This window comes from Prosopis cineraria, unplaced genomic scaffold (assembly GCF_029017545.1).
Source record: "Prosopis cineraria cultivar Desert tree isolate PC_DT_omini unplaced genomic scaffold, ASM2901754v1 PC8, whole genome shotgun sequence".
Classification (NCBI taxonomy): Eukaryota; Viridiplantae; Streptophyta; class Magnoliopsida; order Fabales; family Fabaceae; genus Prosopis; species Prosopis cineraria.
This window is the reverse complement of record NW_026555339.1, coordinates 2,166,934-2,190,378: the sequence shown is the minus strand read 5'-3', so window position 1 is coordinate 2,190,378 and position 23,445 is coordinate 2,166,934. Positions and strand designations below refer to the sequence as shown.

General features: G+C 36.7%; 4 protein-coding genes across 8 annotated transcripts; 2 read left to right on the top strand and 2 right to left on the bottom strand.

Annotated features, from left to right (window-relative positions):
• The first annotated feature begins 787 nt into the window (after positions 1-787).
• On the top strand, positions 788-3,113 carry LOC129317910 (uncharacterized). Of its 3 annotated transcripts, XM_054962332.1 has the most exons (5): positions 788-1,869; positions 2,198-2,342; positions 2,425-2,566; positions 2,656-2,809; positions 2,886-3,113. In XM_054962332.1, exons 1-5 carry the CDS (start codon positions 1,491-1,493, stop codon positions 2,903-2,905), a joined length of 840 nt encoding a protein of 279 aa, XP_054818307.1. In that variant the 5' UTR covers positions 788-1,490; the 3' UTR covers positions 2,906-3,113. The 3 variants fall into 3 exon arrangements, with proteins under 3 accessions (XP_054818307.1, XP_054818305.1, XP_054818306.1); XM_054962330.1 differs by having other exon boundaries at positions 794-1,869; positions 2,656-3,113; XM_054962331.1 differs by having other exon boundaries at positions 799-1,869; positions 2,201-2,342; positions 2,656-3,113.
• A 5,138-nt stretch (positions 3,114-8,251) lies between these two features.
• LOC129319055 (protein BRASSINAZOLE-RESISTANT 1) lies at positions 8,252-10,629 on the bottom strand. The gene is made up of 2 exons (XM_054964084.1): positions 10,040-10,629; positions 8,252-9,361 (listed from the first exon to the last, which is right to left on the bottom strand). The coding sequence occupies exons 1-2, from the start codon at positions 10,277-10,279 to the stop codon at positions 8,672-8,674; spliced, it is 930 nt and encodes a 309-aa protein (XP_054820059.1). The 5' UTR covers positions 10,280-10,629; the 3' UTR covers positions 8,252-8,671.
• Positions 10,630-11,994: 1,365 nt separating this feature from the next.
• On the bottom strand, positions 11,995-15,500 carry LOC129319062 (methyltransferase-like protein 2). 2 transcript variants are annotated; one of them, XM_054964092.1, is made up of 9 exons: positions 15,118-15,500; positions 14,773-15,001; positions 14,234-14,349; positions 14,060-14,093; positions 13,725-13,800; positions 13,267-13,444; positions 13,088-13,177; positions 12,893-12,992; positions 11,995-12,733 (listed from the first exon to the last, which is right to left on the bottom strand). In XM_054964092.1, the coding sequence occupies exons 1-9, from the start codon at positions 15,448-15,450 to the stop codon at positions 12,561-12,563; spliced, it is 1,329 nt and encodes a 442-aa protein (XP_054820067.1). In that variant the 5' UTR covers positions 15,451-15,500; the 3' UTR covers positions 11,995-12,560. The 2 variants fall into 2 exon arrangements, with proteins under 2 accessions (XP_054820067.1, XP_054820068.1); XM_054964093.1 differs by having other exon boundaries at positions 11,995-12,700.
• Positions 15,501-19,654: 4,154 nt separating this feature from the next.
• Positions 19,655-23,059, top strand: LOC129317681 (uncharacterized). 2 transcript variants are annotated; one of them, XM_054962034.1, is made up of 6 exons: positions 19,655-20,120; positions 21,314-21,440; positions 22,055-22,194; positions 22,311-22,370; positions 22,452-22,520; positions 22,634-23,059. In XM_054962034.1, the coding sequence occupies exons 1-6, from the start codon at positions 19,920-19,922 to the stop codon at positions 22,703-22,705; spliced, it is 669 nt and encodes a 222-aa protein (XP_054818009.1). In that variant the 5' UTR covers positions 19,655-19,919; the 3' UTR covers positions 22,706-23,059. The 2 variants fall into 2 exon arrangements, with proteins under 2 accessions (XP_054818009.1, XP_054818008.1); XM_054962033.1 differs by having other exon boundaries at positions 19,656-20,120; positions 22,308-22,370.
• Positions 23,060-23,445: the final 386 nt, after the last annotated feature.

Below are 23,445 nucleotides of genomic sequence, written 5' to 3'. Positions count from 1 at the left end.
TTTAGTCATTATAATTTTAATTTAGTTATACCTTAATTCTTAAATTTTAATTTATTATAACTTAATTTTTAAAATTTTAACTCAGTTGTAAATCAATCATTGAATTTTATCCTTGATAATTTAGTACTTAAAATTTTAACTTTTTAAATATTAGTCCTTATGTTTTAAAAAATTTAATTATAAAGATTAAAAATATTTTAAACTTTTAATATTTATAAAGACTAAAATGTTTAATAATCTAAAATATTAGTAATAAATTTTAAAATATTTTTAATCTTTATAATTTTATTTTTTAAAATATATGAGTCAATATTTTAAGAGGTTGAAACTTTAGGAACTAAATTATAAAAAATAAAGTTTAAAAATTAATTTACAACATAGTCAAAGTTTTAAAGATTGAGTTACAACTAAGTTAAAATTATAAGAATTAAAAGATTAGTTCTCCCTGTAAAAGATATTTTGCAATCATAATTGGGCCAAGCCTGACAATAACAGTCCAGAAATTTTCTCGTCGTGGGCCGGTGTCCAAATTGAAGGGGAAGCCCAACAACGTGGGCTAGAATGTAGATAGAAGCGCCTGGACGGCTGAACCAGGGGACGGCGAACTGAACACACACAGCCGTCGGCTCTAATCTGAACTGGATAATGGTTAACCACTACCACTGCCCCATTTTGGTGGAGAGACTTTGGATTCTTTTTCTTAACGGTAACTACCTCCCCATCACAAGCCAGAGCCACATTCCCCATACCCTTTCCAATTTACCAAACGAATACGACTCTTCGCCTACTCTTTTCTTCACCTTCTTTCTTTCTCCCATTCATGCCCTTCTCTTCTTTCTTCCTTATTTCAGCGTCAAAACAAACTAACTATTAATCATTTAGAAATCAAACATAGTCTTCGCATAGCTTTGCTTTCTGAACCACTTTAACATCAAGAATACTTGATTTATGGCCGTCCCTTTCCTCGGATTAACTTTTCTACTCTACTACTTATTCCAGCAACGAAAGGCAACCTCGTGTTTTAATTCTCCCCTCACTCAATCATTGCTCAGCTTCAATTCTAAATCTGACGTCCACTGCCAGTTTTCCTGTTCCGCAGTTTCTCTGAATCCGAGGCTCGGCCTCGGCTTTTGTATTTCTCCAGAAAGAATTAGGTGGCCAAAATTAAGAGAAAGGATACGGCTGCCATTTGAGGCAGCTGATGTGGGCAAAAAAGACATTTCGGCCGGAGTTCTCGTTGCTTTCAACTCCACGCAAGCACAAAGGACCGGCACCAACCGGTATTTCGTCGATTCCCAGCTTTTTTGGGCCTCTAAAACCTCCATAAACCCGAGCCATCTCCTTCGAACTAGCTCTTGCTCAGTTTTTCTCCTCGGATCGGAGCTTTTCTCAAGCATCCGGAAGTCTCCCTGTACTCTTCCGTCTAGAGCCTGTGTCCTAACACTGAAGTTTGTACCCCAAGAATTTCAAAATATACAATTCATATTCCAATGCCTGTCGCCGCGAAGCTTCCTTCTTCTGCTAAATCTGTTTCTAAACCGCGAGCCATTCTAGGACCCGCTGGGAACAGAGTTCGGGTTTCCGAAGTTCAGAAGCGCAACAACGACTGTCTCAAGAATCCACGGCGTCCGAGAAAGCAGATGCCAGAAATTCCGCAGTCCGTTGTTACCAGTAATGTGTCTACCGACAGCACATGCTCCTCCGATTCTTCGAGCAACTTATTGGCAAAAAATGTTGCTTCTAGAAGGACCGTGAGGCGTAATGGGTTAAAGCCGGTAAAGATTGAGCCGGATGGTGCCGTTGAGGCGGCATTTTCTCCCACGGCTTCAAGTCCGTCCAATAGGTGTGATTGGGTCACTCCAAATTCTGGTAAGTTTGTCAGGAGTTACAAGTTTTTGCGCTCAGAATGCCTCATTTCTTTCCTTCTCTTCCTTTCGTTTTTCCCTTCTCTATCTCTGGCCCGGGTTCAAAAGGAACATTCTACCTCTTGTAATGCTCTGCCATTTTGTAGTCCGAATTTGATATTTAGTTCAATTCCTGCAACGATAAATAACTCTAATAATTACTGTTTCCATGAGAGTGTGAGCTTGATCCTTGGCAAAGAATTTTGTCACTTCTTTTTAACCAGTTACACATTATTACATACCCACCGATTGTGCCTTATAGAGAAATGTCATCTGTTAAAAAAAAAAAAAAGCAGATCCTCTTTATGCTGCATTCCACGACGAAGAATGGGGTGTTCCAGTTCATGATGATAGGAAGCTATTCGAGCTGCTTGTATTTTCACAAGCCTTGGCAGAACTGAGTTGGCCAGCAATTCTTAATCTTAGAGACGTATTCAGGTATCTCCATCTCTTGATTTATGATTCGCTGCTAATCTAGCTGAAACATAATCTGACATTTGTTGTCTGATATCACTGATAGGAAGCTCTTTGAAAACTTTGACCCATCGTCCGTTGCTCAGATTACGGAAAAGGAGTTGTTAGCATTGAAAATAAACGGCAACCCATTCCTATCAGAACCAAAACTCCGTGCCATTGTGGGAAACGCTAACCGATTACTCAAGGTAACTCTAATTTAAAACTAAATCCAACAAGACGGCATAGCAAGTTCGTTAAGATTTTTAACAATCTGAATTGATATACCCATGCACAGGTACAACAGGAGTTTGGTTCGTTCGGCAACTACTGCTGGAGATTTGTGAACCATAAGCCTATAAGAAATGAATTTCGGTATGGACGTCAAGTGCCTGTAAAAACTCCTAAAGCAGAACTCATTAGCAAGGATCTAATGCGCAGAGGTTTTCAATGTGTGGGGCCTACTGTAGTGTATTCGTTCATGCAAGTAGCAGGACTCGTTAATGATCATCTGATAACGTGCTTCAGGTACCATGAGTGCAATGTGACGACAAAAAAGGAACTTAAAACTCAGGTTGAGGAGAAGAAGGTTCGAAATGAAACAACTTTAGAATAGGCAATCAATGGGAGGAGATACTCCAAGGTTACTTTCTGATGCCCCAAGGTTGTGATTTTCTCCCTTGCTTTGTTAACTTGCTGCTTGTCACCTAAGCTAACTAGAAAATAATTGATCTTGCTTTGCCCTTTGATGCTTCAGCGTGAACGTGTATGCTTCTTTTAGGTCGTAGAGTTATGGTTTAAGGGAATTTTTTGAGGATATATGCTCATAATCTGATGTTCTTATGTGTATGCTCTGTAATAAAATTTCTAATTTGATTTATGCATATCTCTATTCTTACCTTTGTTTGGGAAGTAGCATCACTGCTTAGGGGCAAAACTAGGAAATTCCTGGCTCGGGGTAAAATGATTTTAGAAGCCTGGAAATCAAACCATATTTAAAACTTGATCCTCGTTATGAGTGTGAATAAAATGAAACTCATAAATTGTTTTTTGGGAAATTCAAACAGAAGTCCCATAGAAGGATTGTGATAACTAAAAAGTTTCAAAAAATACAAAACTAATTCTGAAGTCCCATGATTCTTGATTGTAAATAAATTTCAATGTATATTTACTGAAATGCCATTGTTTCAAAAATTAAAAAAAAAAAAACTCTCTACGTTGTCCCCATCGTCATCATCATCCTGCTTCTCTCTCTCTCTCTCATGACATCACCTTCTCTCTACGTGTAAATACATCGCTTCTCTCTTCCTCCTTCACTTCATTCATTCTGCAAAATCATGAAGAGGCAAAGAGTAGTGGGTGTGAGAGGCATCGAAGCTGCAAAAATGGAAGCCATGGCTAAGAAGAAGATGCCCAAGCCTGAAGAGGCTAATCACAGCAAGCAGATGGAAGAGAAGGAGGAAGCGAAGCAGATGGAAGTAATGGTGGGAACTGAGGAAAATCTTACTGGTTGGGCTAATAACTGGGATGAGACTCGGCCTAGGATTGGTGATTTCGTCGAAGAGCAAATGTCGTGGGGTTCTGTTTGGTCCTTGTTTTGGCTTGGGATATGGATTTTTCCAATGAAGCTTTTGATGCTGGTCTGTACGGTGACGTCGTTTGGGACGACAATACTTGGACTTTGAAGCAGGAAATCCCAAATCCTTTCGAGGGTTGTTCTGAGATTTAAACTATAACTAGAATTCCAAACTCATCATAAATGTGTCTCATCGTCGGAATTCGCTCTTGTTGGTGAATTCCAGAGCAGCGATCTTCCTCAGAAACAACCCAGTCTCATCGCCGGAATTGAAAATGCCATCTCCGAGAAAATTGTGAGACGCAGGTTGCCAAGTCTGGTCAGTTTCGGCAAACACGCGGAGATTGTCAAATAATAAGAATTCATCAACCTTCTGAGAATTGCCGAAGCCATCTTTTATTTTTTTGAAATGAAGGCATTTCAGTAAATATACATTAAAATTTATTTACAATCAAGGATCATGGACTTCAGAATTATTTTTGTATTTCGTGGAATTTTTTAGTTATTACAATCCTTCTATGAAATCTCCGTGATTTTCCCTTGTTTTTTCCGAAAATTGATTATGTATAGTAAGTGTGACTATATTTGAAGCTTACGCTGTAATATTTGTTAGAAAACGAAATGATAATAATTAATTATACCGTTTTATAAATACTGAAATAGTGAAATGGACCATGTATGTATAAATTCAAATGAATGGATTTGTTGTCATTAGAGATACAAATTATAGATGAACTGCAATCATTTGTCAAATTGACTTCCTTCATGCAGAATCTGATTGGGTTGCGAAAAATTGATTTCTAGATGCTTCAAACGCCAACTTTTGATTTATCTACGTTAATCTTGTAAACGCTAATGGACTTATCGTTAACCTATAGCCAGTGTAATGAGATTATAAGTATCCATATGAATGCGAACCTCTCGCTTTCGATCGGCGGGAATTAAAATACAAGCGACCCACCGCCAAAAGGAACAGGGTTACGTGAACTAGCCCTTTTCGAAAAATTACAGCATTTTCCCGAGAGCTCCACGTAATTTAAATTTTCTTGAAAAAATATATTCGAAATTAATTAAAATATTAGAGATAGAAAATATATAAAGAAAATAGCTTAATAAAAAAATATATAAGGTATTTTTTAATGGGTTAAAATTTAATCCTGTTTCTGTACTTATTTTTTTAGGAGTATTGAGTAGCTTATACTCTTAAATGGGATAATTTTACTTTTGAACTATTTTTTTGAGAAGTAAAAAATCTCTTTCTATTAGTTAATTTTATACTCTCAAATGAAATAATTTTACTTCCTGCATGAGAGCCACACAATGATATGCAAAATTTTGACCTTATTCTTTGATGTTATTTGTCTTTAAGTTTTTTTTAAAAGTGTTGAATATCCTTTTTTTTTTTTAGCACTGAGCATTATAAAACCTTGTTAAAATAAAATACTATAGTATAAATTTGTTTTAAATATTTTTAAGAATGTGTAATTGGTATATTTATGTTTCCAAAGGCACGACGTTGCCCCACTTTTGAAAAATCACACAATGTTGTCCTGGACTCACAGAATGCTTAACGGTGTTAGTTTAATCAAATTGGGCCCATACTTTTATGCCACATGCGCAGGTCAAATAGGCCCCGCTCATGTTCTTCTTCCTCCTTGATCTCCCGTCCTCGCGCTCCTTCTTCTTCTTTTGTTCCCTCAATCCTCTTCATCTTTGAATCAAGTTCCGTCAATCCTTGATCTCACCCCTCATGCTTTCATCGTCCCTTCAATCAGAACATACCGGTGCGAGCTTCAATGGTGCTCACGGGCTCATGGGTATGGGAAGAGGCTCAATCTCTCTCTCTCTCACATTCACACACTCGGACACTTCCATCATCAATGGCGGCGGCGACTTTGCCTGAGCTTCTTCTTCCCTTTTCACTTGCCGAGATCCGATTCGCTGAGATCACGAGATTACCTCCACCATCCTTTTTGTTGCCATGATCGTCGTCCTTATCAACGCTTCTCCTAAGTAAACTCACTTCAATTGAGGATCAGCTTCTCACCCACTCAATTATGCGCCTTCCCTCTGTTCTTCTTCTCGCATCTGCAATTCAAAGCTTTCTTCCTGATTTTGACCGTTTGTGCTCATTAAAGAGTTTAAAGATTTGTTATTTTGGAACAAATTACTGAGGTTGAAAGATTCCAAGGTCTCCAATTGTTGAAAGGATAGTTTTGGGTTCTTCTGTTGATTCTTATATGGATCATATCTTGTTAAATTTTTCATCGTCAATCATTTGAGCTGTTTTTTTTTTCAGTTGGTTTGGTGCATTGATCTGGATTTTATTTTTTCGATTTGTCTAAATTCGATTTGTTTGGCGTTATGGTTTGTTCTTTCGGACTGTTTCAAAGGTTAAGCAGTTCTAAACGGGGAGTCCGTTTGCTTATATATATACATTGTCAGTTATTATGGCTTCTGTGATGCATTTCTGTGATGCCATACTAGAGTTTCTAGGCTGTATGCATATATATATATATATATATATTTTCTGGGATTGCAAATTTTCTTTCTTTCTTTTTTTTTGGTTCAGGCAAGAAAGGGAAGAAGAAGAAGAAGCTCAGGCAGAGCTGTGGAGGCCGTTGAGGTGCGGAGGAAGACAGATGGAAGGGTACAAGTGCTTGCGTGGCAAAAGTCAAAAACTTCTCTTGCACATGTGGCGTTCAGCTGTGGACGCATCTGACTAAATTAACACAGTTAAGCCCTTCTGTTAGTGTAGGGCCACGTTGTGCAATTTTTTAAAATGTGAGGGTAATACTTAAAAATACCAATTGCACCTTCTTAAAACATTTGAGTCAGATGTGTACTTTATCCTTAAAATAAAATTTAATAAATATCTTAAATATTAAGCATTATAATATTGAATAATTTAAATATTATTATTTAAAATATTACACCACCTAATTTAATATTTTTAATAATTTATAATTTTTATATTAAAAATGAAGTAAATAAACCTTTAAATTAACGAAAGGATTTTTTTTCTTATCTCTCAATTTTTATCTTGTTATGTAATTTTTTTAGTACATTAATAGAATAAGAGAATGGTCTTGATTTATCATGTTTCTAATTTTACTTCTAAAATGCAATGTATAAATAATGTTAAATTTGGGCCATGCAATATTTTCAAGGAATATCAATAGTTGACTAAAAAAATTATAAAAAATGACCTAAAAATTAAAGAAACTAAACAATATTAAAAATATAAGTACGTTTGAAAGCACACAAAAGACATAACAGTTTGTGTATTATCTCAAAAAAAAAATTGAAGATTGATATATATAAAAATAAAAAGTTATCTGTAAATTTATAAAATATTAGTTTGAATTGTTAATATTTAAAAAGTAATTTATAAATTTTGAATGCATATTTATAAATAATAATATTTAAATTATTAAATATAAAAATATTTAATATTTTGACCATATTTATTAAAATTTATTTTAATAAGACTTCAAAGTACCTATTGCTCTTAGAAAAAGATTTTAGAGTATCCAGTATTCTTGAAAAAAAATTTAAAAGCAAATTAATATCAAAGAATATGGTTAGAGTTGCCTGTTACTGTATGTGGATCCCAAACACATGTCACGTTAGCAGAAAACAGTCAAGTTAATGGCTTCCTAACATAAGGGAATTTTGAATCTCAAAAAAATATTTTAAAAAAAATTGTCTCACCAAAAAGTGTAGGATGCTTAACACTTTTAAAAAATAAATACATGAACAAAATTAAACTTTAACCCTTTTAAAATGTGATTATAACATTTTTTTCATAAATAATCTTAATTAAGTGTGTAATTACTAAAATTGTTAGATTAAACATTTTATTAAATAATAATAAATATAAAAGAGAGTAGTTTTAAAAATAATTAGCTAATTATTGAAAGCTATTACGCTAGGAATATGTGTGAAGAGAACACACACACACATATATATAAGCTCTTTTCCATTTTATTTAAATTAAAGAGAAATTAAATAACATATTTCAAAAAAATACATCTAATGATTAGTTATCCTTCTCACAGAAAAGTTGAATTTGGTTTCGGCTTCCGATAAGGGCAGATTTCACCTTTTAAGACCCTGATATAAAAATAATTAAATTATGCATAAATTGGATGCCAGTTAAACCATCGTGCATAATAAAATATTATGCATGAAATTACAAGTACGATGGAGCACATCTTTTATAGCTCCGCCCCACGGCACGCAGAGTAAAAAATGAACTATTTGAATGTCCTTGGGTATGTGGGGATGCGTGAACTATCCGATAGAAAAAACACGGTGAAGAAAGAAGATTAATAATAATTCAAAGTAAGCCATCAACAAACAAATCTGATCCCGTGAGGTTCTTAACAAGGCAACTTCGATGAAACCTGACAATTTCAATCCATATATCACCCATGGCATCGAATAACAATGCCTCCTTAGGCCTTTGAAGACTTTTGAGTTTTGAATCTTCCTCACTAATCGAAAGACGACAATATTACTTCTATCTTATCCCGAGTATGTATAGAGACCAGTTTGAACATAAAATCTCCAGTTCCAATGACAAATATGGATCCAGAAATGCGGCTTGTGCGATGAAGGCTAAACCAGGTGGTAACCATTGGGCTTTAACACCAAGTTGAATGAACAACCAACTAGCTAGCAAAAACAACCTTGCAGTCTCCCATAACCTATATGAAGTATACGTTCCACCAGCCTAACTCCGAGCCTTGCCGCTTCCAAGTGTGAGTTCCAGATCATCCAATCCCACTTCATGAATTCTTTCTCCAACCCAAGGCATTACCTGCACCCCAAAGTTTGCTTCTGGACCCTTTCTCATTTGCTGCATTGCATTATCAGGCAGAGCGTGCTGAGCTACAGGTTTAGTAAGATTGAATGTTGGAGAGATTGGTGCAGCAGATGCAGAGGGTACAAATGCCTGCAAGTTCTCCCAATGGCCAGACTCAACAGTTGAAGTACCAGATTCATCACATTCAGGTATCGTGGCTGGAGTATAAAGGTGGCGGTGAGTTGGGCTAGCTGGAGCAGAGGCTGCGAAGAAAGGATAATTGAAGGAGGCCATCGATTCTTTGGCAATTGACTCCCATGTGGGAATTGGTTTAGGGTTTCTAGATGTTGGGGAAGAGAGAGGGGGTGTTACAGGGGCACTGTTTGATATTCTTAGGGGAGGCAGGGATGCAGGAATGACATTTCGAATATATGGAATGAGATTTGATGCGTTGTTGCCATCCAAACGAGAAGGACTCGGGAAAGAGGACGACGAAGGACTGACTGGGTAAGGAATTGGACTGGGAAAAGCTGAAGAAAAAGGGCTAGGATTTTGGGAAGAGTATGGGGTGTTTCTGGTGGAAGTGCCTGTTGCTTCACCAGGTTGTGGCTTGCATCCCTATGAACAACAATAGCAAGAAGGAGATTAGTAGATTACAAATGAATAAGATTTAGGCTAATCACATAATCTATGTAAAATTTGATCCGTAAAGTCGGTTTCTTTGTCCATTTAGCGGTAGCTTAGAAGCAGGCATGGTAACTTCACCATAATCGCAAATCGGATACATCAGACAATCAAAGTAAGAAGGCTTCATCAGAAAGATTTTGCTTCGTGATTCCAACGTGGCAAAACTAGATAGCCCTCTCAATTGGATTAAATAACAATGATTCTCCTCCATGAATCATGATGCCCATCTTTTACCCTTTCAAAGAATCTTGCTCTCTATCTCAAAAGCACAAGAAACACCGATTGAATACTGAATAATTTTAAACATGGGCTGATGAGGAAGCAGATGCAAAGCAGAGCAAGAAAGCCTCAAAAGCACAGATTTATTCGACTGAAAAAGAAAAGGTCAGAAAATTAGATCTCTTGGCATCCATGGATACTGCTACATCGACCAAGCCAAATCCTAGTAAAACTCCTCGGAGCTCAAAACAAGTGTGATCCAACAAAGACAAGCCACTAGTTAGCACAAAAAAAAAGTGAGATCGAGGCGCTTAAACATGAAAAAGAAGGGTCCCGAGGCTTGTACAAGTAGAATTGGGCCGTTGATCAAGCCAAAAGGAAGAGGAGTACCTTGCGATAGGTAGTACCGTCGTCTTCGACAGTCCATCCAGCTTCAGCGCAAAGAGCCTTCAAGACCTCGTTGTTGTCACAATGCTTGGGCAAATTGTAGTTCCCCTGAGCTCTGAGCCCACTGTATATCTTGGCCGCTATGGCCCTCCTCCTCCTCTCTCTCCTTCTATTGTTTTCTCGCTCCCTCCAAGACGGCTTTCTCCGACTTGTCGCCGCGGAAGTTGCTCCGTCGGACGTCATTTTCCGGCAATGGTCTCAATCCCTGCGGCGGACCTGAGGAAGAAGGAGAGCAGGTGCGTCGCAGGAGATTTAAACCCAAAAGGGGCAGAGAGTAGTGGGCTCACGAGGAATGCGCTCTCTCCTCGCCTTCGCCGGATGTGTTATGTGTAGTGTGGAGGAATCTTCCGGGCTTGAGAAAAGATAAAGCTAAATTTGGGGTATGATACTCTGCATACAGCCGCACCCAACAAGTTCATGAGCTCGTGCTTCCTCGGCTTTTTGTTTTTGGTCCGAAACAGAGGCGTTCCTGTATACGATGAGGTTTGTTGGGGCTGGAGTGTGGTGTGATAACATAATTATTGGGGGAAGTGGCCCCAAACAGTTACGGTGGGGCCCATCTCGGGAGCAAAGAAATGATCATGCGATGAGGCTGGTGGCGAGAGGCGCATCATGGCGTCATGGGACAGACAATGGCAAATGCCGAAGCTCTTTTTTCAGTACTTGCTTTGCTTTAATATTTTGGGAGGAGGGCCCTTGTCTGAAATATTTGATCTCATTGAGTGCTATTTCCAACTTGGCTTGAACGGGTCAAACTGGGCACATTTTGAGATAACAAGTTGGCGGTGAATGCCACGAGTAGCAGACAAAACGGAAACGGGGCAACCTTTGAAAAGCGCAGTAGTAAGTAATTAAGAATCAATAGGAAGATCCGTGAAGGAGTTGCTAACACTAACAGTGTAGTGAACAAGAAGCAAGGCGTGAATATGATTCCCTTCAACGCCGCAAAAGCAAATTCCACTGCATGCCTAACACTCCCTCACTTGTCACCTCCTGCTCTCTCTCTTGCTGCAGATTAGGATTGGGCATTGCCTCGATACAAAAGATTGACAGCTACATGAAGGGGTAGGGGGTGGGGAAGCTTCATCTACTCTTTTTTTTTATTTTCTTTTTAAGTAGGAACTGAGAAGTGAATTAATAAACTAAATCCAAAAGAGGCACAAGGAAAAACAAGTCTAATTACAACTAGTATTTCTTCCCTCATCATCCACTACCTCAATATAAATAGATGGTGGTTGATCAATCCATCTATTTTATTTTACCATATTCCAAGGTTGTAAACCTGAAGTCAAACACAACAGACAAAATGTTTACTAACAATTCTACATCATAAAAACGCTTGGCTACATGAGTACCATGCTAAACATTTCATAATTAATTGCATTAGATTGCTTTATTTAACATTGCGATGCATCTTCTGGGATAATTGTTCCTTTTGACACAAGGCAAGAAAAACCACAGTATGATAATAGAAACTAGTCACCAATGACCACATTAAAAAAATACAACTTTTAATTGGATAGAACTTCTTTCAACACAATTTCTACTTACAAAAATAATGTAAAATCATATATTTCACGTGCAAAATTGCTTAACTTACAAAACCACATCCCTCGTCCCTCCAACAACAACAAACCTTATGTCATAAGATAAAATTAACTACATAAATTATACAATATTATTGTACTCTATCATCAACTAAAATTTTAAAAATATGATTAACTAAAATATTATTCAACTTTTAAAAAAATTCACTTTAATTTTTCTCTACTTTTCTTTATCAAGCTCAAGGCTATTCATTCCATTCTCTTTACCATTGCTTCCCATAGCCTTCTCTAAACATATTTAAATTATCTTAAACAATTTTTTACCATTGTTCCCCTCTCCAAAATAAAGAATTTGAACCCCACCATAAAGGGCATTTAAGTCCTTTTATTATCGTGGCCCCGTCTTTCTACAAATCTTTAGAGGTAGGCCACAAAAGACAGAAAGACTTTACTGGTTCTCCCATTTGTTCATGGGTAAATTACACAGGCGTTGCGACTCATTTTAGGTATCATGTATTCATACAGCAGCCACTTTAATTGACCAAAAAAGACTTTCAAAGGTAACAAAAATGATCAACAACAAATTGCATATATTCTCCATATCATTGCTTGGTTCCCGCGGTTGCAGGTAACCAACAAAAGGTTTGCTTGAACGACCCCCGTACACCTCTATTGTCTCCGAATACTTTTCTTAGAAGACAGATCAATAATCTCCCTCTGTGTATCTTCCTTGTCACCAAATAAGCATCAGTCATAAATGCTTCTCGGATTTTTATATTTAAATTCCATATTCCTTGAGGGAAAATGCGGATTGGAGTTGTTAGCAGGCTTGAGGAATTAGCTCACGCAACAGAAAGCAAACGGTTGAAATGGGGTTGCAAATGGCCAGTCTCAAACCATTTGCATGAATCATGCTTCTATCTTCTAAGAAAAAATCTGCAGTCTTGAAAGTGAAGGGGCTCATTACCCCAGCTAACCCACCCAGCGATCATTTCTCTGGCAAATAGTTCAATACATCGGGCCGGCCTCAACCCAGGAACATACTCCATTAGCAAATCTGACCATGACAAAAGAAGTGATTTCAACATTCCTGTGATGCAATAAAGTACTGAATTTCAGTGAAATATCTAACCAACCCATCACAATTATTATAACAAATTCTACTAACTTCAACAACATTATAAACCAAGTTCAATTGTTTATCCTACCATCATATGATGAAAACACCAGAGATTGATTAGAAGGGTACCTGCAATAGGGGGCTTCCTTGAGTAGTCCCCAGGAATGCTCATAATCACATAATTATCTCTTACTGGTCTAAAGTTTGATTGCTCATCAGATTTTGTGGCCTTGAATGAATAAAAAACAAAAGAAATATAAACAAAAATGCTAGATATTAACCAATTGCCAGATAGCCTGCCAAAAATAATTTTCTAGTACTAGCCTTCCCGTGGCTGTAGCCCAAAATAAGGCTTTCATACGGTCTATGATGAAAGAGGTCTAAATCACTAATCAAAGATCCATTTGCTTTCACCTGAAGCAATCAAGAAATACCGAAGATCAGAAAGATGTCATCCAACATATCTGAGTAAGCAAAGGAAGTGATTGGTGCAAGGAGATCACCTTTAACCAATAAAAAGTAGCAGCATAACTGACTCCCCATGCAGGAAAAAGCTCTCTCTCGACAAAGCCACGGAGCTTCTCTCTGTTGGTCACCCATAAGGCTACAAGTGCTCCTTCAGTGTGAGTAAGTTGTATAATAGGAAGGGATAAAAAATATCTGTTGGGCAAGGTTGGGTACCTGCATTGATGATAATATATCTAGACGTTTAAAAGGACAAAAAATTATATTTACAAAGAGGTCTAGAGAGCAGAAAACTATCCTGGAAGATAAGCTGCATGTACAAGTAAGTTTACATAGAGTGATAGTTTTCATGACTAAGTCCAAAGTTATAGGAATCTTCATAATTTAATGATTAGATTGAGAACTTCCTTGTTCATCAATTAAATCAACCAATGATGCTACACCTATTTACGATGGAAAGAGGTGTAAACAAGAGCAGGGATGTCTATTTATATACCTTGATTTCTGATGGGCACTAGCATTTTCCCATGGTGGATCAACCACTATGAGGTTGAAACCAGAATCGGCATCAGCTGGGGAAAAATCAAGGTAAGTGTCATTACAACACGCAGAGATTTCTTAATTGATCAAATTAAGTTAATCACAACATAGGTTTTCCAACGCCAGGTTGCCATCACTAGGATCATCCAGGAGGGCTGGCTATCCTACATTATGCTATTAGAGGCTTACAACTTTATTGCTATAGAGTATAGACAACCAGATAGTTATTTTATGCGTAGAAGAACCAAGGTTTGTAATTACAGAAACGGCTATTATATATAAGATCATTACCAGGAACTAGGCTGTGAATCTGTCCCATATCAGACTTCCACGTGATCAAAACAAAAACAAAAAATATATATTAGAAAACGTGTAAGATATACTAATGATAAGGACGAACCTAGAAGGTCACGAAAACAAAAACCACCTTTAAATAATCAAACAATCCTGGAGAATTTGACGTACCATGTAAAAGCAACTCTCTCGAGGTATGATATAATGATTGTTCAAAAATTCGGCTTCTGCTTCATCAGTGGTCTCGTTAGCAATCAAATTATTGAATGCAGGGTGTACCCTCTGTTCTGTACGGTATAAGAAGCCAAAATCCATTCTTGCAGTAAGGTTTTGTAAGAAAATAATAATAAGTAAAATAGTAGCTGGGCATATAAAGAACTCAACCTAAACCACCAAAAAATATTGAATTGCATGGAAAATCCGGATGAGTGCAAATGTGGAAAACGCTGATTTTCATGTTCAAGTTCTACAATCAGTACAGGCCAGTGAAAAAGTAGAGATGTCTCTTTTAAACAACGAGGGAGATTAAACAGACAAAGCCGATTACTCCCTTCCGATAATTTTAATTTCAGCCAGACTTTGATGTGCAATATTTGTACATTCTGAAAGTATCAATAATTAAATCATTCTTAAAATCCATTTACAAATTCAGCTAGCGACCATTCGCATGAAAGTATCAGTCCATGCCCAATTCCAGCTATAAATCCCACCTTTGTCTTCATTTGTCTGACCACTAACATGTACATTGAGAGTTATCTCAAAGAGTGGTACTTGCCAGACCTGTCCTAATTCAACGAAAGACTGCTGAACCACTGACAATGTTGAAACTCCGCAGTCCGTTGAGATACTAGGATCATTCCTCAAATTACTCAAGACATCTAAGAGTGCAGTAGATTTTTGCAAAGACTCTTGCGCCTTCAATAAAAAAGACCTTGCTTCCTGCCCCACAAAATAGAAAAGCCCTGTGATATCATATATAGAGAACATTGTCGCGGAACTGTTATATGCACTGTATGCACTAATAGAGGACCCTAATGACCAGAAAAGAGGAATACCAGATGACGCTGCTCCGCAATACGTTCTCTTTCGCTCAGAGCTCGAGGTTTCCCAGCTATTTGTTTTCGTTTTCGTTTTCCTTTTCTGGAAGTGGTAGCAGACCTGGGATCTTGATTACAGCGCTGGGATTCGAAAAAACGAGCGTAGTATACAGAAGGAGAAACCTTGAAATGATTGTAGGAACGATTCAGGACACGAACAGGATCCACGAAAACAGCGTTAGAATCTTCAAACACGTATATACCAGACTCTAAAAACTGTGTAAAGTTCTCCTCGTTTTGCGACTCCATATCCATGCTTGCTAGTTGGCCATTCCCAGCTCGAGCGGCCATGAAATATGATGCGGCAGTGGAGTTGGATGGGCCAAGGTCTGTAATTTTTCTTTCTTGGTCGGGAAATAAATGAGTAAATATAAATAAATAAAATTTGGAAACTACGCGATGGGCCCGTAGGGTTGGATGGGCTTGGAAATTTGATTGCGTGAAGGCCATGATATTAAAGCCGCTGACTCCAGTCCACCGAAATAAGTTTAAAAAAACTTAAAGTGCAGCTTAATAAAATAAAGGTTAAAACAATCATTTAATCCTTTTAATTTTACATAATATTTTATTATAAATATTTAATTTTATAACATATTTTTTAGTAATTTGATTCTAATATTACTAGTTTTATATCAATAATTTTTATATTAAACTTTTAAATATTGATAAAATATTATTTAATATTGACATATTAAGTTTAATTTTTTAAAATAACAATAATTGATACATAAAAATAATCATTTAAAATTAAAAATGTTAGGATTAAAGGACTATAAAAATATTTTATCCTTTAATTTTATAAAATTAAAGAATTAAATTGAAACTTTATATAAAGTTAAAAGATTAACAATATACTTTAGCCTAAAATAAAATATTTTTAATATTTAAGCTTTGTTCATGCCAATTCAAGAAAATCAAGCCGAGTTTGACCCGAATACCCAAATAATAATTTAATTTTTAAAGCATAAATTTAAAAATTAAGTTTTGGGGTGGCTTCAAATCCTAAGACATTGAGATTGAGTTTGGTTATATTGTTTTTTTATGAGTTTGGACCTATTCGAGCCATCTCGGATAAGTCCAACCCGCTTTAATTGTCAATTCTACTTTTTATTTATTTGTTATTGAAATTTTAGTTATAGGCTATTGATATATGATCATAAAAAATGAGTTAAGAAAAAAAAACTTCCATAAAATATTTTCCTAATAATAATTACATTAAAATCTCATAAACATGATTTTCTTCATCCGTGTAATTCTCCATACAGTGTGTTTTTCTAAACTGACACAGCATATTTTTCTCAACAGTAGCGGGGTTAGGACCTGGAGCTGGTGGTGCATGATAATTTAGTCTAAAATTTAATAATTTTTTAAAAGTAATAAATATTCTAAGACTAAGATTATAATATTTAGATTGATGATCATTTTTACTTTTAGAAAAATACATTGCAAATGTTAATATGATCTTTTTTGTAAATATATTTTTCACATCTTATCCATGTCATTCAAATAATATATACATATATATATAATAAGTTTGAGTTTTAATTTTTTTTATTTAGTTTAAATAATGTAAAATATTTTAAAGTATGGGATATAAAGCTGTAAAATTTACATGCCAAACTTACAATTTTTCTCAAAGCGATAGAATGTATTTGCCTAACTTCAGAGTAATGTGGCTCGGACATGGTTGCTTGAGATTGTTAAAACAATTTGAAATTTGTACTTTAATATATGCGACTTCTTGTTTCCAGACTTTGTACATTATGCTTGAAACGAAAATAAAATAGTGAAATAATTTTTATGCCTGATGAAGGACACTGAGTTAGTTTAGCAAGTGGATTTGCGCAATATTAAAAGGACAGTGCTTATATATTCAGCTTTATATACTTAAAATGTTTGTATCTAATTAAATTAGGATATACAGGTTGTATTTCAATTAGATTCACGTTATTAATTTTATTAACATAATAAGATGAACATGTCGTGATTGATTACGTATAAATACATTAGGTATATAAATCTAAGTATATAAGCTTTATCTGTACTAAAATTAAAATATTAATCGGTTTGATATAAGATGCAACGCTGTTAGAAGGTTCTAGTCCAAGAGGAACCACGAAAATGGATGCTTCATTGCATTTCATGGAATAAAAATTAGGATAAAGTATTAAATTTAGTCATATATTATTTTTCAAAAAACATCTGATAGTTTAAACTATCAAATAGTACAAAATAAATCATAAATTTTTAAAAATATAACATTTAGTAGCTCACTATTAACTTTAACTGACAGACATGATGTGGGATTCATAATAACACAAGATACAAAACAGGCACAACATGTTGGCATGATAAAGGTGCAAATTTAGCAGCTAATAATTTTTTAAGGAGTACTGGGTAGTTTTTGCTATAAAGAAAGGATTATCCAACACATTTCCCTTAATTTTAACGAAACATCATTTATTTTCATACATATAATTCTCACATACCATTAATCTCTACAATTTTTTTACATTAGTTTTCAATATCATCTTAAAAAAAAGAGGTTAAAAGAGTTTTTATCCAAAAATATTCACAATAATGGTGCCAGTGAAGTAGAATATTAATTTTACTGCGCATGAGAGAAACTTGATTATAATTTTATTTAGTCACGAGTTATTTCTTCTACTTTGTCAGCGTCGTCTTCATAAAAGTCTTCAAATAAGAACTCTTTAAACCTCTTCTTCTTGAATCAAGATTAAAAATGAAGGTAAGAAAATTAGAGAGATTGATACTCTGTATGCCTCATTAATATAAAAATAAATGTTGTTTGATCAAAATTGAAAATAATGTGTTGGATAGTCCTTTTTTTATAGTAGAGGCTATCCAATATTTCTCAAAAAATAATTTATAATTAAATTTAAACATTTATTGTGTTAACATATTATGCCTATGTTATGCCACACATCATTGTAGGTTTCACATAATGTCCATCAGTTAAGTTTAGCAACGAATTACTAGATGCTTTATTCTTTAAAACTCATAATTTATTTTACATTATTTAATAATTTATGCTATTAGATGCTTTTTTAAAAATAATATATGATCAAATTTGCACATCTATCCTAAAATTTAAGCCTCATCAAAAATTTAAATTACAAAGACCAGCGAGTATCATAATTCATAATGGTGAATGGGTGGATTGTACAGGGGACACGTAGAAAACATGAAAGAAGAAACGAGGAAGTTGTTGGACGGTGGAGCCCCATGGGGTTTGTCCAGATTTGCCATGCCTTGCTTGGAACGACACCTCTCGAGACACATACGGCAAAACCAAATAGTCCTCTGTCCACCTCTCCCTTCTCGTTTTCCCGTTCACATTTCTCTTCCACGTTAGCTTCTTTTCTTCCTCGCAAGCTAATGCATTCTCAGAGAATCAACTCGCTCGCTCGACAGTCTTGCTATAATTCTCTTCTTTTCACCTTGGTCGAAGACAAACTTAAAAAATGGGAGGAGGTGAAAGACACGATGACTGCGAACATGTTTCTTTCCCCAACTTCGGCAGGGCAATTACCATTGAACCTTATAATCCTAATAATAATGATAATGTATGTAGTAATGTTGTCTAGCCTATGTTGTGGGATCTCCTGCATTATTATCATAAGCTTTTCAAATCATAATTACGCGAAAGCAATTCCCATATGCGGGTCCCGTTTTGAGGGTTACTCTCTGTCCATAGTCGTAATTAAATTCGCACTTAGCATTTGTTTGAATTCTCAAGTGCGGTCCCTCCGTGCCCTTTCACCTTTTATCAATACCAATACACATGTCATTTCTCGAGCGTCTCTCCATCAATACAATCTGATCCTCTATTATATTATTATATTAGAGGCGGAAATGATCCAACGGTGGCCGTGACCCTTATCTATGATCCATGGCTCAATTTGCTCCGCTGTGGCGGGAAACCAACATCAAGTAGATATCTTTTTTTAATGACAGATATTTACTGTCTCATTTAACGTATGTGCGCCTCTTCATTTCATGTTTACAATAATAGCCCTTGGAGATGAAGGGATTATAATCTCCCTCTATTATAAAGGGTCAGTCAAATATACATTAGTGTTTAGTTTATATTGGGACCAATAAACGAAGGATAGCCAAAACAGTTGACCATTTCTAGAAACCGCTGGTGGATTGGAAAGGGAAGAGGAGGAGAGAAAGGGATAGGATAGACCAACGGGAAGAAGAAAAGGGCAATTTCGTCACTGAGGTGTAGATGGGGCCCGGCGTGGTTTGGAACTTTGGATGCGACGGAGTCAACAGGTCAACTGGAGAAACTCCATTGAAGTTAAAACCGAAGCAGCGCGTGGTATTGCCTCCTGCCCTTCATGCCGTAACATCGGCTCTCCTCAAGCGCATGATTAAAGAGCCAACCTCCCTCCTTTGACGTGGCATCCTCCTATTCGCCCTATTCTTCTCGTCGGGATTCATACCTCCACACCAATTAACAATGCCAGTCACTCTCACTCCCACCCTCTCTCCCCCCCTGTCTCTTGCTCCCACACCGGGGCTGTTTCTTTCTCTCTCCCCATTTCTTCTCTGTGCTTTTCTCTCTGCAAAATTTTCCAAATTTCTCTTCCGGCAAATCTCTTCTGCTCTTGAAATTGGCATACCTCTCATCAGCGACGCATGATCTTCCGATTAAATACAATTTCGGTTGATAATTTGGGAGTTCTTACTTGGTTTTTCCACTGGCAAAATTCCCTGAGTTGAAAGCGTAAATGCTCGAAGCGATGGAAAGTTCCGTCAATGGTGGCTTCTCCCAGTTGCAGAGCTATGGAGACAGTAGCGAAGAGGAGCTATCTGTGCTCCCCCGTCATACCAAGGTCGTCGTAACCGGGAATAACCGTACCAAATCGGTTCTTGTTGGTCTGCAAGGAGTGGTCAAGAAGGCCGTTGGACTTGGCGGGTGGCATTGGCTGGTAACTTTCTGGTTCAATTTGATTTGCCGGGAAAATGGGTTAAGATATTGCCTTATTGGGATTGACTCAGACTAAATTTGGGTTACATTGTCGTTTGTCTTCATAATTATTTTATCCCGACAGCAATGTCAGTATTGTTTTTTCATATTCTATTGCTGTTTCGTTATCGCCCCAATCTTTTCATGGTCAAATTGATCACTTCCAGGCCTCTATTGTACACTGATATTTAAGTTTGAACTCAACAGAAAGATCGAGAGCCCCTGTCGCAGAAATTCTTACCTCAACCACTTATCGACACCTCTTAATTAGAAATTTTTTTTGGCTTCGCTATTTCTTGTCGCAATTTGATTGGGTTTTACTAGTGTATATATGTTTCGAGCTACAATTTTCGATCACTTCATGCGGGTGTCCATTGCATGTTCGAGATTCTCTATGGATCTGATGTTCTAGAAGGTCCTTTATAACGATCAGTAGCTTATTTTTTTTCTTATGTGCGCTCTTGATTGTCGAAGGAGGTCAAAAATTTGTTGTTTTGATTCAAGGATCTTTCTCATGCTGACGTGGGATGTTGCATATCAAATTGTTGCCCTGAGTGTCGCATGCATTTTCTGATTATGATTCGTTCGATTGAAGAATGAAATGAAAATGCACTGTTTTATATTTAGACCTGCCTAACTTCTTCGTATACTGAGTGACCCTGATCAACTGGGCGATTCCGGCTAGGGGTTGTACTGTGCGATTTCGGAATATTGAATAACGTTAAATATATGTCACGGGTTGAATTCTTATTCTCCTCGAGGATAAGAGGATAATCGTTGGAATATTATAATTTTGTTGACTCTTAAATGTCTGTTGGTTTAACCTAATTAGCTAAATCTTTTTCGGTAACCGTGTTCATAAACCTCTCTTTCACTCTGTCTCTGTGCTTGCTAGGCTGATTGATACTAATTCATCAAGACAGTTTTCTGTCTCCAGGGTTAGGATTTGGATTCTAATTGATGGTTACACACTCACATTGTCTGAAATTAGGTCGGCATTGCCTAGTTTGAACTTTGATGATGGAATGGAATTTGTTTGCTGTTCGGCAAAGTTCTCCTTTTGACTGACTATTTGTTTTATTCCACGGTTTATTTCAAGAAGCATTTTGTGTAGTTTAGATTATTCTTACATTGTGCATGGTATCACATTTGCAGGTTCTTACAAATGGTATTGAAGTAAAGCTGCAAAGGAATGCTCTTAGTGTGATTGAAGCACCCACTGGTAATGAGGACGATGATGACCTTGAATTTGAAAATGCCCAGTGGAATGGATCAGATATGGGTGAGTTTGATCTTTAAATTTCCCACTGGCCAAAACAAAATAATGCATAACCATTCTTTCTACCTTTTTAGACTGTTTTCTTAAAAACTTTTGAAACTAGGGTTGTTGGTTGAAAAGGTTTTACAGCTTCTGCCATCCTTTCCAGTTTCCATATTAACTGTTTTTACTATAAAGTATTATAGACTGACACGCTTATTAATTTTTTCCTACTTAACTGTGAAGTACATTAGATTAATTAACTACTTCACATTCTGACCGTACACTCAGCAGTGTTGATAATTTAATTTATGATATCTTGTGTTTAATAATTACCTTGGTGGTCCATGAACTCGGAATTGGGCATGGGGTAAAAGGATGGGGGAGTGAGGAATCCAATTCAGGCACATCAACACTAGAGCCAGTCTCGTGCTCATATTCTATGATATGAGATTTCAGTTAACTGTTTTCTTTCTATTTCATGCCCGTGGCCTTAGAAAGTGGTGTAGGTTGGTACATTGGATCCATTATGCCTTCACCTTTCTCTTTTACTATTTCTAAAAGCTCTAAAGTATTTATCTTTTTTGTTGGCCCCACCCTTATTTCTGATTTTGTATGAGCCACCTTTAATTTCTCAGCATCGGATGACACTCAAAAGTCCCACAAATCGAGGCACAGAATGCAAAGATCGTTGGGATCATCTCACAAGACTGTCAGCAGGTCCCTCTCTGGTGATTCACAGTCGAAGGGATCCATTTGCACACCTCAACGCTCCACTGTAAATCTACTATTTAATTTCTTGTATCACTTACTTTGACATGAATTACATTGCAAAGAATCAGTTCGTTAATACTACAACTGTTAATGCAAGTTTCAATAATTTGTATGCAGAAGGTTGATTTGAGCAAACTGGAAATGGCTGCATTGTGGAGATACTGGCGACATTTTAATCTTGTAAATTCCTTTACCTGTATTCTTGATAACTAACTCAGGAATGATGCTTTGGTTGTGTTGACATCAACAATGTACTTGTAGGTGGATTCCGTCCCGAACCCTTCAAAAGAACAACTAGTGGATGTTGTTCAGAGGCATTTCATGTCACAGGTACGCAGATATCAAAGCAGCATTGTCATCTCTTCCTTGCGAGTTGTCAGTTGAATGTTTTATCGGTTCCCGGTTACGAAGCTGAAAGTATATCATTTATTATCTTTGCGCAGCAAATGGACGAGTTGCAGGTGATTGTGGGATTCGTTCAAGCTGCGAAGAGGCTGAAGACCATGTGCAAATGAAATGAGATGAATTAAAATGATGAGAGTTACAATTCATACTGCGTGTGCTGACACAGATAATGGGACTGTTTATCTAAGCCCGCTTCCCTGCCTGCCTGCCATGTAACATACTTGTATGCGATTTGTATGTTTCTGATCTGTGTAAGATGTAGGTCAGCATGAGTAGCTATTGAGGTTTTTTTTTTTGTTTTTTGTTTTTTGGTTTTTTCATTTTTTGGTTGGGTAGCTTTGTTATGTAAATATGTCGCCTTGGGGAAACAACTGAATGGTTAGGGAAGTCTCAAATCTTAACGGCTATTTTCTCCGTGATTCATTCAATGCATCGCTAGCCTGGAAGTGGCTCTCACCTTTCCACACTGTTCTCTGTTTTGAATTCACATGTTCTTCTCTTTCGCCCCTCGCAGTGTCTTTTGAAAGTCCCTTGAAGTTTCTTAAGCGTTGGAAGGGACCCCAACTTATACAACTCGTGGACCTCTATTGGGGTGAAAAATTTATCATTATTCCCTTCCCTCATCAAAAGCGAGTGGTAACATCTGGACGATCAAAGAAGATTATCATCTGTGATCCAGTTCCAAAAACAGTAATCATCTCTATTTTCCATATTTTTAGAGGTAGTGGGGCCAAGAGGCAGAATCAAATAAGATGGTACAACAAAGTAGCCAAGCTTGATTTTGGGGGAGGGGGGAATGTGATTGGGATGGCGCCAATACAACCTGGGGAGTGGGTGATGGGTGATGGGT

Excerpts from the sequence above, each read along its gene's own strand:
- LOC129317910 (XM_054962330.1), top strand. The coding sequence starts at position 1,491 with ATGCCTGTCGCCGCGAAGCTTCCTTCTTCTGCTAAATCTGTTTCTAAA. Across the intron at positions 2,343-2,424 it reads AATCTTAGAGACGTATTCAG|GAAGCTCTTTGAAAACTTTG; the intron begins GTATCTCCATCT and ends TATCACTGATAG. Across the intron at positions 2,567-2,655 it reads ACGCTAACCGATTACTCAAG|GTACAACAGGAGTTTGGTTC; the intron begins GTAACTCTAATT and ends ACCCATGCACAG.
- LOC129319055 (XM_054964084.1), bottom strand. The coding sequence starts at position 10,279 with ATGACGTCCGACGGAGCAACTTCCGCGGCGACAAGTCGGAGAAAGCCG. Across the intron at positions 9,362-10,039 it reads ACGGTACTACCTATCGCAAG|GGATGCAAGCCACAACCTGG; the intron begins GTACTCCTCTTC and ends TGTTGTTCATAG.
- LOC129319062 (XM_054964092.1), bottom strand. The coding sequence starts at position 15,450 with ATGGCCGCTCGAGCTGGGAATGGCCAACTAGCAAGCATGGATATGGAG. Across the intron at positions 14,094-14,233 it reads GAGAGAGTTGCTTTTACATG|TCTGATATGGGACAGATTCA; the intron begins GTACGTCAAATT and ends ATCACGTGGAAG. Across the intron at positions 13,801-14,059 it reads GATTCACAGCCTAGTTCCTG|CTGATGCCGATTCTGGTTTC; the intron begins GTAATGATCTTA and ends ATTTTTCCCCAG.
- LOC129317681 (XM_054962033.1), top strand. The coding sequence starts at position 19,920 with ATGCTCGAAGCGATGGAAAGTTCCGTCAATGGTGGCTTCTCCCAGTTG. Across the intron at positions 20,121-21,313 it reads TTGGCGGGTGGCATTGGCTG|GTTCTTACAAATGGTATTGA; the intron begins GTAACTTTCTGG and ends TCACATTTGCAG. Across the intron at positions 21,441-22,054 it reads GTGGAATGGATCAGATATGG|CATCGGATGACACTCAAAAG; the intron begins GTGAGTTTGATC and ends TTAATTTCTCAG.